The sequence below is a fragment of the Thermobia domestica genome, chromosome 13 (genome assembly GCF_964235325.1).
Source record: "Thermobia domestica chromosome 13, izTheDome1.hap1.1, whole genome shotgun sequence".
Classification (NCBI taxonomy): Eukaryota; Metazoa; Arthropoda; class Insecta; order Zygentoma; family Lepismatidae; genus Thermobia; species Thermobia domestica.
The window spans coordinates 122,955,199-122,971,069 of record NC_137466.1 but is presented as its reverse complement, the minus strand read 5'-3'; the positions used below and the strand labels follow the sequence as shown (position 1 = coordinate 122,971,069).

At 36.6% G+C, this 15,871-nt stretch overlaps 1 protein-coding gene across 6 annotated transcripts in view; it reads right to left on the bottom strand.

Annotated features, from left to right (window-relative positions):
- Positions 1 to 15,871, bottom strand: part of LOC145668473 (uncharacterized) — a 269,194-nt gene that overhangs the window by 207,709 nt on the left and 45,614 nt on the right. For all 6 annotated transcript variants that reach the window (XM_081736397.1, XM_081736394.1, XM_081736396.1 and 3 more), the window contains exon 2: positions 5,482 to 5,547. In XM_081736397.1, the coding sequence (XP_081592523.1) occupies positions 5,482 to 5,547 (66 nt within the window). The remainder of the gene's footprint in view (positions 1 to 5,481; positions 5,548 to 15,871) is intronic.

The window sequence follows — 15,871 nt, the reverse complement described above, 5'->3', positions numbered from 1 at the left end:
GAAATATTTTCGAGCAATGATCCTTTACGATTTCAAAAGTGGTTTGAACGAGACACAAAGCCTTGACCGTTTGCAGGAGGCATTTGGGGACCTTGCTCCTTCCCGTGCTACAATTTTTCGGTGGTTTGGTGAATTCAGAAGAGGCCGGACATCGATTAAAGATGAAGAGAGATCTGGATGTCCGGCAATAGCTATGTCAGATGAAAACATTGCAGGTGTGGAACAAATGATTCGAGAAAATCCTGGAACAACTTTCAAGGACATTGAATCTACAGTGAACATTGGATCGCCAGCAGTAACAAAAATTCTTCATGACCATCTTCGGCTCAGGAAGGTTTCATCTCGTTGGCTGCCTCACACTTTGACTGAACAGCAGAAGCGCATGCGTGTGGAATGGTGTGAAGAAATGCTTGCAAGATTTGATGGAATCAATTCTCGACGCGTCTCTGACATTGTTACCGGTGATGAGACTTGGATCTATCAATTTGACCCTGAAAATAAACGCCAATCTACAGTTTGGATCTTTCCAGACGAAAATCCACCCACGAAAGTGAAGCGACCGCGAAGTGTGGGGAAGAAGATGATCGCAACTTTATTCTCCAAATCTGGCCATGTTGCAACTGTTCCACTTGAAGAACAAAGGACTGCTACTGGTCAGTGCTACACCACTGTTTGCTTAACAAAAGTGTTCCAGAAGCTTCGGGAACGGCGTCCAAGAACTGGATTGCGTGGGATCCTGCTTCATCATGACAACGCGTCAGCACACACGGCCAACATCACAATTCAGTTTTTAGAATCTTTTTAGAATATTACATTGTTTTACGTATTTAAAAAAAAAACTACTTAAATTTTCAACATCATTTTCCTCCAACTGCATGTTTCAGATTTACGCCGTTATTGAATCAAACTCTTCAATTGATGAACTGGAATATTGTATTCTCATTTCTTTTCGAGTATTTGTCGAATGGTAAATATCTAGTCGATTTCGCCTAAATCCGCACAGACAATCTCCTATAATTTCATCTGTGTATACAGTCAATCTTGCTAATAGAATATTTGAGAGGATTTAATACGATGTTAACAGAAGAAAAATGGCTCGATAATTATTACAAGCAGTTTTGTTGCTTTTCTTGTGAATTGGAACAATAATGATTCTTTCCACTCTTGTGGTAATTCCTCCTTGTTCCAGATAAGAAAGAGAAAAATGAAAATGAAATCTTTGAGTTTTACGTCCCACGGTTATGCCGGTTAGGCTAAAGGAGACGGTGATGATGAGTAATGAATGGAATAGTGGAATGAAGAAAGTGGGAGGAAATCAAGAGAACCCCGAGAAAACCCACGCACACGGTGTTGTCCACCACAAAGTTCACTTGGCGGGGGCTGGGATCCAACCCGGGACCCTAAGCACCAGATGTGAACGCTCTACCACTGAGCCACCGCGGCCCCTAAGATAAGAAAGAGAGTGTGTATTTTGTTCCACAATTTTTCCCTTCCTGCTAAAATTAACACAGCCAGAATATCGTCTACACTCGAAATTTGTGTTTCTTTAATTTCTTTATAGCGATTTCTACTGTAGCCGCCCCTTCACTTTGTTGGGTCACAACTCTAGACATCATCAAACCAACACAAGACGGTTCCAAACAGATTAATATTTTGATTTGGCCCGGATATCACTAAATACGCTGCCAAGTTCCCTGGTCGTGGTCCGTTGTTCTGCAGAAGTACTGTGTACTTTGTAGTGTATAAAACCCATACGTCTAGTTGGAATGTCAGCCATGAGATGATCAATACAAGAAGAAGAAGATAATTCAATATAAGGATGAATAAATAGGAGATACCGTATTATATGCTACCTAGTGTAGATCAGGCTTCTTAACAATGGGCCACAGACATGAATACTATGAAGAGAACAATACGCTGTAACTAATCATACGCGGGCTTTTCAGCACCAGCATCAACATATTGCAGCATTGCCTCTATTTTACACATTCACCGTGACATTATTATATATATACACCTGACCATTATACGTAGTCAGTAGCTATGAATATATACAGTACTCATTCACCATGTCATCCTAAGGAAATAGAAGTAACTGAAATGAAGAAATCTGGATATCACAATGACCATCTGTATATATTTATGCTGACTATAACCAACGACATAACTGGTAACTAAATTTTATCTATAGCACGAAAGAAGACTGGGACATCATTAGGTGTTAGGAGATTTCGTCAGGGATCTCAATTACTTACTCGAACATGTTTCTCATATTTATAGGACTTCACGAACAAACATATCTATTCAATTGAAAAACAAAGATACGTGGTTTAAATTATATATTTATATATAATATTAAATCAGGGATACTAACAACTAGTATAATCCCTGTATTTAAATCAATATACACGTTTAGCAGTAAATAAAACTTAATTAACCTTCAAAACTGATTATCATGACATTTTTAAAACTCCATATCAGTAAATTCTGTAACTACAATTTTTTCTTTTTCTTCTGTACATAATATTTTCATTAAGAGTTCGGTTTTTCATTAAAATAACAAAATTGTAGATTGGATTTCCAAAGGGTTACAATGGTAAAATTTATAATTATTTTGTTACATATTTTGAAAGATATTTCATTACAAAATTTGATTTTTATTATATAGTTCATTATTCCGAATCTGCATATTTACTTATAAATTGAACATCTAGATATAAATAATCTTTGAAATAACGACGAAATCGATCAAATAAACAAACTATTTCAAACTTTCAGATATGCAGATAACGTAGGAGTTGACGTATTGGATGTCTATTACAGCATAGATTTACTGTAAGGACCATGTGACAAAATGGTCCGTTACACTACTTCTGTTCGATTGGGCTTTGGAATATACTATTCTGCTGTATGCATTTTCGTTTCTTCACGAACATTAATTTTTGACTGCGTGCTAAGCAAATCGTCAAAGAAATCTTTCCATCTATTCAAGAAGCTATCTGTATTAATAAAAACTGTTTCGTCGGTTTTCTTTAATATATAAGCGCGAGATTGATAGCCTATCTTAAATTTTCTTATACAGATCTCGAATATTTTCGTTTTACTATACCTTCAAGTCCATCAATTTTAGCTTTTAAAAAATGAGACGTTTCTTTGTTCTAAACGTTTTGGAAGTTTCCCGTTTGATATCAATGAAATTTTGTGTAGTTATTTTGTTCGGATTTTCTAGCAACGTAATTTTGCCTGTTTTTCCTTCTTTGCTACTTTAGTGCATTTCTAGTCGAACCATAGTTTGTTCCTACGTGCCTCAATTTTTCTTTTATTGAAGAATTTCAACACAAATTTCTTCAACACCAGTGCATTCCGAACCTTCTAAAACCGAGAATTTATTCTGCACTTCAATCTAGTATTTCTCTCTCACTTGGCTATCCTGTAATTTTTATAAATTAAATTTCTGTTTTCAGATGTTGAATATTTTTAATTTAACGATAATCTGCAAAAGTATAAATTTATAACAAAAACATCTTTTATTTTATTTCAATAGCGAATATAGTATAATTTGAAAGAATCGAAATCACTTTAATGAGAATTTCATCAGTATTATCGCGTGAAGGATATTTTAGCATAGAAGCAGGTATAAATGTCTGTCACGTGTTTACTTCTTTAATCAGGACGTTTTCATATTCAATCAGTTCAAGTCTACCGTAGTTTCACAATCTGAAACGTAATTCGCCATCTCCTGGATGGCATTCTGTACATACCAATTCCAGGGCATTATGGCTACATAACCGAATAGGATATATGGTTAGTAGAAAACAATAATTAAATTTACAGTAAAACGATAAGCGGCACCGAAAAATGATATGAAATCTTTATGTTTTACGTCCCATGGTTATGCCGGATGGGCTAAAGGAAACGTTGATGATGAGAAATGAATGAAATGGTGGAATGAAGAGAGGGAGGAAATGGGAGAACCCCGAAAAACCCAGCACACGATATGTGTGTACCGCAAAGCTCACTTCATGAGAGCTGTGATTGATCCAATGACTGCATGCTGCCCTCGGCACCGAAAACTATGTCAAAATATTTGAAAATACGGTGAGAAGTATATTCTCAAAAGTACTTAAGCATTACTCCATTTGTCATTAGCTATCTATAGAAGGAGTGGCGACGACCGTTTGTGTTCATGATTTCACAACCTAATGAGGTTTGCCTAATTTAACCCTTATGCGGGCAAGCGGGACCTCCCAGGCCCAGTAGCTTCATATATATATATATATATATATATATATATATATATATATATATATATATATATATATATATATATATATATATATATTTCGAATTTCTCAATAACCATAAATATTTCGATGACATAAACTTCTGAATTCTTCTATCTTTAGTCGAAGTTAAAGTCATGAACAAGAGTTGGTAAGGCCCCAGCTGCCGTCTAGTTACAAAAATAGCTTGCCCGGACAAGGGTTAAAATCATTAATATATTGTTCTGCTATATTGCAAATTTTATAATTATACTTGCAATTGAGGAATTTAATGTAATAAAGGTGTAAGCGAGGTTATGCCCTTTATGCATCAAACTTCTCAATTTACATTATTTTATTCTGTTCGTGTTCTATTACCGTCAACTTAATCGATTAGCCTAGTAATGCATTTTTGTTTGCATACTCTTTTGTAACAGTAGAGGCCACAGTGGAGCAGTGGTAGAGCGTTCACCTCTGGTGCGTGAGGTCCCAAGGTAGATCCCAGCTCGTGCCAAGTAATTTTTGTGGTGGACAAACAAAGTGTGAGTGGGTTTCCTCGGGATTCTCCTTTTCTTGCTACTTGATTTAAATCCCCCCTTTCATTCATTTCTCATCACCTACACGGCGTACCTGTGGAATATAAAAGTGCAAGATATTTCATTTTTTTCTTTTGTATTAATTGCATACAGGTTTCAATTTCACGCCTATCGAAGAAATTTTTCACAGAAGTACTATATTTACTAATAAAAGTTTGAGTGTAGTCGGGTAACATGGTACACAGAAAAATGGAGCAATAACTCATACAACTAAATTGGCAAAGATGGACTAAAGTTGTTTATTTGTGTGTGTGTAAGCATCAAGTGGTGTAAGACATAGTACTCTTTCTCAAAATGAGTTTTTGTATGTTCATGGGTAAATAAAATTGAGTTGCATTCTATTTGTGAGGCAAAAAAAAAAAAAAAAACTTGTGGTCATAAGGATACATCATACTTAAGTGATTCGAGATAAGGGTGACATGATACAAAGTAGCTATTAGCATCTATTTAATTTAACGCTTTCTTACTATAGAATCGTTTGTAAGAGCTTCAATAAGATTTGCATGGGTAGTTGGATTTCATTGTCTTTAAAATATATTGCAGTTAGAACTAAATTGACACTAGAGGAACAATAAATACTAATTATGATGTGATTATGTTTTCACAATATATTTTACACCTACCTGAGAGAAAGAACTTCAACATTTTTCAATCTCCGCAACAAACTAACATCTGAGAGCTCGCTGCCCCTGTAAAGTATAAGGTAATAAAAATAGTAAAAAGGAGGTCATCAGACTGAACTAAAATTATACACAAATAAATATAACTGAGTTAAATACTTGTTATGCATCTATATATATAAAAGAGAACGCACAAATCCTTTGTTACCTCATCACGCTAATACGGCTGAACCAATTTCTTTTATTTTTGGGGGGTTATTAGGATTTGGACCCTAGATGGTTTTTATCATATCACTTTAATTTTTAATTACCAGTTTCTTGAGATAATTGACCATTCAAGTGTCCATAACGTACAAATCCTTTGTTAGTTCATCATAGGTAAAAATAAACGTATTTATATGCAACCCGCATGACCGTGTCACTCGGCGGGTTAACATAAATGACAGGCGATATAATGTTAACATTTACTGCAATCTACTATGGTTTTTATCATATCACTTGAAAGCGACAACTTCCGGGGTGACCGCAGCGAAGCGGGGCGGGTTAACATAAATGACAGGCGATATAATGTTAACATTTAATGCAATCTTCTATGGTTTTTATCATATCACTTGAAAGCGAAAAAGTAAAAATTATCTAAGTAACAAAGTTTATTGCGTTCCGGGGTGACCGCAGCGAAGCGGGGTGAACGCTGCTAGTCATATATGAATATAAACTCCAATGTCTAGAAGCTTCTGAATAAACGATCTTTGAAATTCAATATAATATACAAATTCTTAAGTAAAGTCTATCCACGCTCTTATTTGTAAGATGCTTCCGATAGCACATATTCCAGTAAAAAAAATACACTTTTTGGATCAATAGATCCAATATATTTCAGTCAGAAATTTTCTTGTACACCTTATATCTGGAGAACTACATATAGCGTAGCCAAACCCAAACTATCAGTTAACTCAGTATGATGTGCTTATTCCGTAATGAACATGAAAACTCGATTTAAGGGACGTTCAAAAATTTTGTGGGACCTGATCCAAAAATGCATCAGAAGATCCAATAGCTTTTCTATATTTCAATCAAAAATTTTCTTGTACGCCTTATATCTGGAGAACTATATATAGTGTAGGGAGCAATCCAAATTAAGTCAACCAATTTCCAGGTCAAAGGTTGCTGACAAAATTTATTTATTTTTTATTTTTTATTTTTCCTAAGATTGTACCACATTCAGGGAGTTGTAAACGGGTATTCATTTGTTTTTTAGCCACGCAGGTTTGTTTGTAGCGGCCATTTTGTATAGGCGCCTAAGCGTATTTTGTACTTTTTAGAGGATTCCTTTAAACGCTGTAACTTTTTAGGTTTTAAAGATAATGAGTTCAAACCAGGACTATATGAAAGATAATGGAATGGACAACATTCTATGTTCTGTGAAGATTGAGACGTACTTTAGAACGTCGGGGAAAAGCTCTGAACATTGATGTTAAAAACCCAAAATTGACCGTTTTCGAATGTACATTTTGAAACAAAATAAATGAAACTCACCTTCAATTTTTTTGTCTACATAGAGACTAGATAATAGACAACGTCCCAAACAAGTTTTCAAATCTGAGAATCGTATACCTGATTTTTTGGAAATTTTTAAACATTGCGAATTTTCGAAAATCGTGTATTTTCACCATCAATATCTCAGGAAGGACGCAAGTGAAAAATGTGAACTTTGCACAAAATATACGATAGTTTTGCAGTAACAAGTGGGTAAAACTGCATCACTGAGACCTGAGTAGTTTCTGAGTTATAAGTTGTTGCAATATTGTGAAATTCGAAATTTTAACAGCTGAACAGATGTTCAGTTCTGTGTGGATACTATCTCAGACATATAATTTATCTATGTTTCATCAGAAGAAGTGCAATCAAACAGCAAGAAATTCGAGATTTGCTACTTGTAAAAGAATTATCAATACCAGTTGTACCTCTGACGCAAACACAAATCAAATGTTAGGAATTGTCACAACCAGATGAATTTACTGATTGCAGTACTTCAGTATTTCCAGAACATAGCATGTCATTTACACCTAATGACACCGTATCTGTATTTAGGACGAGAAATGGCGGATTTTGAGAATTGAAGACATCAGTCAGGACGATCTTTTTGTTCACTTTTTCCATCCCCATGGCCCAAGAACCTCTTTTAAACTACCTACGAATGACAAGGTGTATAGCGTAGGTAGTTTAAAATCCAACTACACCAGCAAGTCTATGACCATATCTCATGTATGTAGTTTCGATAAACTGATTAGTCCATATTCCATTCCACTTTTTTTTTCTCACTACGTGTTCACCAGCAATGAATTTTGAACCAGTCTGATTCTTCTCAGATATAAATTAGTTTATAATCTCGCCTAAACGACACATAAGTTTGCATGTTCGTAATTTGAATTTTTTTCGTTTGCTTTAATGTGTAAAAAGTTACTATTGTACTGTTACTACATCAGAAGAAAAATGTATACATTGATGAAAGGAAAATTTCTAATAAAATTTTGCTCTCAATTCTCGTCTCCCTTGCTCGTCTGAAATTATATGAAGAGTAAATAAAAATATTGCATATACTTCGCGTAGATCTCATTTACGTTTACGTTTTTATCACTAAAAATTCGACTCAAAATACGGAAAAACATAATTTCGTCATAGTTGGCAACTATGACGTTCAAGAGAGGAAGTAGAATTTCTACACAACGAACACGTTTAAGACTATTCACAAATGATTAAGAGACAAATTGGAAATAGTTTACAAGAAATATATATTTGAACTGTTCCGAATGTATTTTTGTACTAACCATATTTAGAAGTCAAAAATTGTACTTCCCCATTTCCCTTCTAGTGATTGTCTGGCTTTTATTCAGGGCTCATATGAGAGTTCAAGGACCGTATATTTGGAATATATATGATACTTCTCTTGTTCTTAACATTTTCTACGTGAAAAGTTTGTAAAATAAAACATTCTGAATAAAAATTATTTTTGTAAATTTTATTGATAGTTGGCAAACCCTGACATTTGTGAGAAAATTATCAAATTCTGTTAATTGGTTACTAGTATGGTTATTTATAACATATGTATGAATTAGCATTCTACTGTCAACAGGATATGAGAAAAATGAAACTATGCTGAGATAATCCAGTAGACATGGAAAGTAAAAGACCACCACCCTCTTTGCCTCCCATTTGCGAAGTTTCCCCAAGGTTTACAGAGTGGCACTTATCGGATTCGAAATCAGCACCCCAAAATCATATAAAATCAGCTGAAAAACCTTATATACTGTATATATTTTTAAAAAATCATGGTACAGCTAAAAATTGCATCTTCTCCCCGACTAAAGGACCTCTTTTAAACTACCTATGAATGACAAGGTGTGGGTGCCAATCACTAAGGTTTTCCGGAAACTCACACCCACAGAGTTCACAATTCCTACAAGTCGTACTTTCAATATCAGTGCCAAACCCTGTACACAAATTAGTCAACTGTTTACCTCACTGATGTCTTAACAGCAGCGCTATAGGCAGGAAAGAAATAATAGACGCATTTCGGTTTTATTTATTTATTTATTTTTGGTACAAGATGTGATTCATAAATTGTGCACATTTTACCAATTTAATATTACTGTGGTGTTATTTTGACTAGTGATAAGCAAATGCAAGACCAAGACCAAGACTTGGGTGGTCTTGGTCTTGCACACCCGGTCTTGGTCTTGGTCTTGCAAGCAAGAGTCTTGCAAGTCTTGCTTTTAAGAAATCTATGCTTTTCATAGGTAAATTTTACTCTGGATATAAGCGATAATAAATTTCCTATTAAGTGCCAAAAATAGAAAAGTTCGGTTAATGTAAAATGTTGCTATGTGCCTAACACTATTCAGTGAAAACTTGGTTATCTAGTATTCACTGTGGAAGTAGATCAAATAATCCCCAGAATGTGACGCATGCCTATATGCCACATCAGTTCTGTAGTAACATATGGGCTGTTTACTCAATATTTTCGTTTCGTTTTGGCACTTAGCACGGATTTAATAGTCTACAACTATCTATGTCTTTTGTGTAAACTTAATTTATATTACTTTTGACCACTATTAGAAATACAAAATAACGGCATCAAACTCCAAGTTATATTGAGGGGGTGCGGTGGCTCAGTGGTAGAGCGTTCACCTCTGGTGCTTGGGGTCCCGGGTTCGATCCCAGCCCCCGCCAAGTGAACTTTGTGGTGGACAAACACCGTGCTCGTGGGTTTTGTCGGGGTCCTCCCGTTTCTTCCACTTTCTTCATTCCACCATTTCACTCATCTCTCATTATCACCGTCTCCTTTAGCCTTATTCACTGTTGTATAATGTTATATCGTTCCATCTTCGATGTGCCGCACAGTGGTCGAAATAACAAAAAAGCTGGACAAAATCCCCCAAATGAACTCTATCACTGGAACGAACCAGGCCCGTATCCAAGGGGGGTCTGGGGAGCCGTCACCCTAAATTTTTGCTGGACCCTCAAAAATTTTCACGGTAGGCTTGCAAATGAACTATAATATGGTGATGAACTATAATATGGTTGGATCGGGGCCCCCTAACTTCAGCCAGCCCGCCCCTCCCCTACATTGTTGGGCTGGCTACCGGCCTGGAACGAACGTCTATAATCTTTTAGTAGGGGAATGTCCACTTTATATAGAACACATCTGTTTTCATCCTGGCATCACTCACTCGTGAGGAAATACCTGTCGAAAGTGGATATGGCCGTCCTTGTAAATATGCTTTTTGTGTATGGTAGTAGGATCCAACCAGGGACCCCAATAACCACCCATGACTGCTCTACCACCGAGCCGGTACTTGTGCAAGACTCTTGGTCTTGCAAGTATGGTCTTGGTCTTGGTCTTAAATCAAGATCCCTGGTCTTGGTCTTGCATCAGGATTCCTGGTCTTTGTCGGTGTCGTCCCACTTGCGACATTCCTATTAGCGACAGGAACTGTTAACTGTCCTATGAGCGACCGATTCGATCTGTTAACTGCTCTATGAGTCACCGATTCGTTCATACTAAGATAATGGAAGAAGAAAAGGTTCTCTTCTTTAACTTGTTTCATGCTAATGCGATTTAGAACCTAACAAAATGTACTATGAAAAATTTCGCTCTACCTGAATTTAATACGTGAGACTACTCTCATTACACTAACAATATTTTATACGTTTTTCCTAATATTATATTTTTGAATTACTTTCTATGAATACATTGACTATATCAAGGGGAAAACTAACTAAATATTTAGAGTAGCTCCGCCTTTGTCTATGATTCTAATATAATTAAAAATTTCATGTTAAAATGATGCGGAGCATAAGTTTAGATTGAATATGTTTATGGCATAAGAAAGAAATCAGAAAGAGCTAGGGTCGCCCGAAGAAAATTTTCTAGGGAGGGGCATCTTCATGGTTGCTGTACCATGTCTGGTATATCCGGTATTTAATATACGTGATTTGCTATATTACGTATACATTTTAGTGAGCCAGGGGAGTGATCCCTGCCTTCCCATCGGGCACCCATGGAAAAAGGGTGTTCACCACTTCAGGATATCAAAGAAATCTAAAAAAAAAAAAAAAAAAAAAAGTATTCGAAGAAATTATTACACAAGTTACAAATCTCTCGCAGGACTTAACAGTTCGTCTAGTTATAAGGGATTACTCGTATTTCAGATTGCTATACGACAAGCTTTTATGTATAAGTCAAAACAAGGAAGGAAGGCAAATTAAGCAATTAATTTACGTTTTAGTAGCTTACAATAGGGAGGAAGGTATTTGGTCTAGGAATTAATTCGTGCGGGTGGACAAGAGATGGCGCAACGAACGGAGCGTCCCACAGTTCCGTGTATCCACACATGTGTTGCAAATAGTGCTCTCAAACGGGTCGGGTCGGGTCAGGTCAACTCGGGTCGGGTTATCGGGTCGGGTCAGTCGGGTCAGGTTGTCGGGTCAGGCTAATCGGGTCGGGTTGTCGGGTCGGGTCAGCTCGGGTCGGGTTGTCGGGTCGGGTTATTCGGGTCGGGTTGTCGGGTCGGGTCAATCGGGTCAACTCGGGTCGGGTTATCGGGTCGGGTCAATCGGGTCAACTCGGGTCGGGTTGTCGGGTCGGGTCAATCGGGTCAGCTCGGGTCGGGTTATCGGGTCGGGTTGTCGGGTCGGGTCAGTCGGGTCAGTTCACTTTGGTCAACTGAGTTTAGGTTGAGTTTAAACTCGGCTGGAGTCGAAAGCTGCTGTTTTTCACTAGCTGCCTAATTAAAAATAGCAATTTTCAATTGATTTTATAGAAACCATAAATCTATTTTGAACACTTGCAGCTAGTGTTTTTATGATAAATGCTTATTTTTCTACTTGTGTGTACTTTAATTTTTAAATGTGGAAGATTGATTTTACCAATCGACTGTAATATTAATATCTACGCCAATATGGAGTCTGGATTTAGAACAAAACTAGAAGTTGTGCCTAGCGAACAATAGTAGATTTGGTCGACTTGTTTTCTTCTCATTGGATCAACTTCGATTGGAAACAAAAGAAAGGTAAAACCAGTTACGTAACTTGTTTGTATTTGTCCAGGTTTTAAGTTTTCAGTTTCATATTTTGTTTTATTTAAAACTTCTTTTTTCTGAAACATTATTCTCGGCTTCCAATATTCAGAGGATGTGCTTATAACAGCTTAGTTTGCAACTACCAGGGCTTAATTTTTTGAAGGAGATAAAAAGAGTTGTGTTTTCCCTTCCTGCAAATGATAATAAAATTATGGAATGAAATTGATTCCCAATAAAATGTATTGTCAGAGTGCTGATCTTTAGTTAGTAATTGGTTTATACTAGTGCTCCTTTACTTATTTTGTTTCAAAGTACTGACGTGACGTCTACCATATTGACTAGGAACTGCTGAAAAATTCGTAGCCCAACCCAGAAGGAGTGCACGTGGATTGGTGAAGTTTTACTTCTTCTTCTCTTCCCCCGAGAGTCAATATACTACCTTGTACAGTGCTCCAGCTTTTGCAGAAAAGTTTAAAAAAATCTAGATTTCCTCGCACCACTGTTCGTAGCACTACCCCTATCAGATCTAAAATGGCGTCTTTCAAGTGTTATTTAAGTTTGGGAAATAAGTACACGTAATAGTTAGACGGAACTAAATCTGCGGAATAAGAATGATGATCTAGACATTGAAATCCTGGATTATGCAATGTCAGTTATGTTCGCAGGGGCTTGATGGACAGGTGTATTCTCCTGAAGAAACAGAATTCCTTTCTTTTCATTTTCCGCAGCGTTGAACTTTGAATTTTTCTTTCAGTTTTGTAAGTAATGTAGAGATTCTGGATTAAATATCTGACCATTGAGGAGGTAGTCTACCAGTCCATACTTATACCAGAAGAATGTTCCAAACAGTTTCTCAACCTACTTCTGTGTCTTGAACTTCTTGGGGCGATGGAGAAATGAGTGCTACTGCTCCATTGACTGTTGTTCCGATTCAGGATCATAGTGGTACAACCATATTTCATCTATGGTTACTATTCGTCAGCGAAATTGATCAGCATTACGGTCAAATTGGAAGAATACTTCTCTTAATGCCGTTACCCTTTTATTATCCTGACATATATTTTGGGAACCCATTATGCCGAGAACTTGCGCATACCCAAGCCATTCTGAATTATGCTACCGACGAGTTCCAAAGAAATGCCCAGAATCCCTGACACAAGTTTTTCTGAGAAGGTAAAAACTGAGAAAGCGGGGTGCAGACCTCAGACTATAATAAATATAAATAGCTTAAATTATTTTTGTCACACAAAAACTGGGGTGGCCTAGGCCCTCCGGCCCCGGGCTATATCCACCACTGGCTTAAATGCTGCAATTTTCAAGAATAATGTCACAAATTGCATCCATGATTCCAGGAAGAGTCATTGCTTTTAATCATCCTGGATGTAAAGCATAATTTGTTGAGAAATTGCTACGTTTATACTAAGCCACTTACTTCTTCACCACTATATATAACGGAGGAGAGTCCCGTGGTGTTTCACTGATTTCCTAATTAATTTACTTCGGTGACTTTCCTTGGTGGAACAAAAATGTTATAACAGTAAGAATCTGGATGTTAGTGAAATTATCTGTTTGGGCACACATAATCACTTCAGAGGCCTGAGAAACAATAAGAATTTCCTTATTAATATGAAAATTTATATTTGTACATACAGAGATATGTTTTTCTAAACTACGGTTTCATTTTTCTACCTAGTACCTACACTCCTTCTGGATTGGACTACGACATTTTCAGCAGCTCCTCGTAAATTCTCTCTCTGGCTCTCTCTCTCTCTCTCTACATATATATATATATATATATATATATATATATATATATATACAGTGACGTACTTAGGGGGTGGCTTCCGGGCTTAAGCCCCCCCCGAAATCTTACTTAGTATAGTAAAGTAAAGTAAATATCTTGCAGAATTTTCACATTTCCAGGCAAAGCCTTCCTCCCGAAAGCTAGCAAAGCCCCTCCCGAAACAAAATCGTAAATACGCCACTGTATATATATATATATATATATATATATATATATATATATATATATATATATATATATATATATAGAGAGAGAGAGAGAGAGAGAGAGAGAGAGAGAGAGAGAGAGAGTGTGTGATACGTAGCATATAGACGAATATGTTACTTGTAGCATACGCGAAAGTAATTCAATTTATGTTTAGGCTTCAAAAGTTTCATTGAAAAATATTTCATGTGCAGACGTTATTTATTTGTTAGTTACAAATTTTATTTGAAATAAGTTTAATTTATAATCATATAGATCTAACATAAAAACAGCAACGAAATACACAATGTAATGTAAAATAAGTCAAACGTAATAAATAAGTTATTTTTGGTATGGCAAATAGCCGGCCCCGAAAATGTATCTGCCCCTCCTTTGCCCCCCTAACAACTTAAAGCTGGCGTTGTCACTCTAACAATATGGTATGGAGTTCTTGCATACTATTCATTGTTGGCGGAAAAATTTCTTCTTTTATTTTCTTTTCTCCACATCAAAGGATTACACCGAAAAGTTTACAGAAATGAAAATAAGCTTTTCATTGTTGCATTGTTATGTTCTCAATGATTTTGCATTGTAAATATTGGCTTTAAAAAATATTAACACAGTATGTTAAACTTTCAGTTATACCAGCCATACACTGACGTATTTTTCAGCCGTAGCCATAAAATTTCTTGCGCTAGTCTTGTTAGCAGCTGTCAATACGTTAGTGTATGGGACCTGGCGTACGTTTACGTACCGAATTTTCATACGCTGGAAAAGTCTGGGTGCTTTTAACTTCGAGCGTAAATACGGCGCGTAAAAACGGCTCAGATGAAAGGGTTTTCAAGCAGCAGGTGGTCTCTTGCCCTTTCCACGGCCTTCTCCCTCTTCTGGTCGTATTGTTTTCAGAAGAGAAAACCTGTTCTTGTGTTGTCCTCGCGAATCGTTGCTGAGGTTTGCTGGTAGACTTTCCAGAAATAATCATTCCAATCTAGTTTCAGTCTTTCCATACAAGATACGATTTCGGCTGAACTAATATTTCCTATTGCACAAAACGAGACATTATTTCCTATTAAAATTCATAATTAATTTTGAGTGCACAGAGAAAAAGGTATTTAAATCCAATACTTCCTAATCTGAATTAGCAAATTATGAGAGCTCCTCCATGGCTATATAGTCAGCGTACGCGTCCTCGGTGCGGGGCGCCCTGTTCGATTCTAGGCGGGAGCTCATGCGTTTCGGGTTCTACTTCTCATATAGGCTCGCTAAACTTATCTAACCTGATGCCTTTCGACTAGGAATTTAAGATTTAATTTAATATTTGGACATTAGTTTTTTTTTTTTTCACACAGGTAAAGGCGCATATAAAGATGAAGTCACAGCTTCAGAGTTACCCACGTTCTGATACTGAAATGAAATCTTTGAGTTTAACTTCCCACGATTATGCCATTTAGACTAAAGAATACAATAATTAAGGCAAGTGAATGATGATGAGAGAATTGGTGGAATGAAATGTGGGAGGAAACGAGAGCACCCTGAGAAAACCCACGGACATGATGTTGCCCACACAAACTTATTTGGACGGGAATTGAACCAGGGACCTCACGCACCAGAGATAAGTGCTTTAGCACTCAGCCGCTGTGGCCCTCTGTGGTGTTTTTTTTTTTAAGTATGACTGTCAATAGCATTTGACCAATTCTTGCCGAATTGAAAATTATCTATAAATCATATGTTGCTCCCACTATTGAGTATTGTTCTCCTATCTGGTCTATGGCCTGCCCTACTCATTTCAAAAATTAAATTCCGTAATTAATTTCTTTTTAGCCAT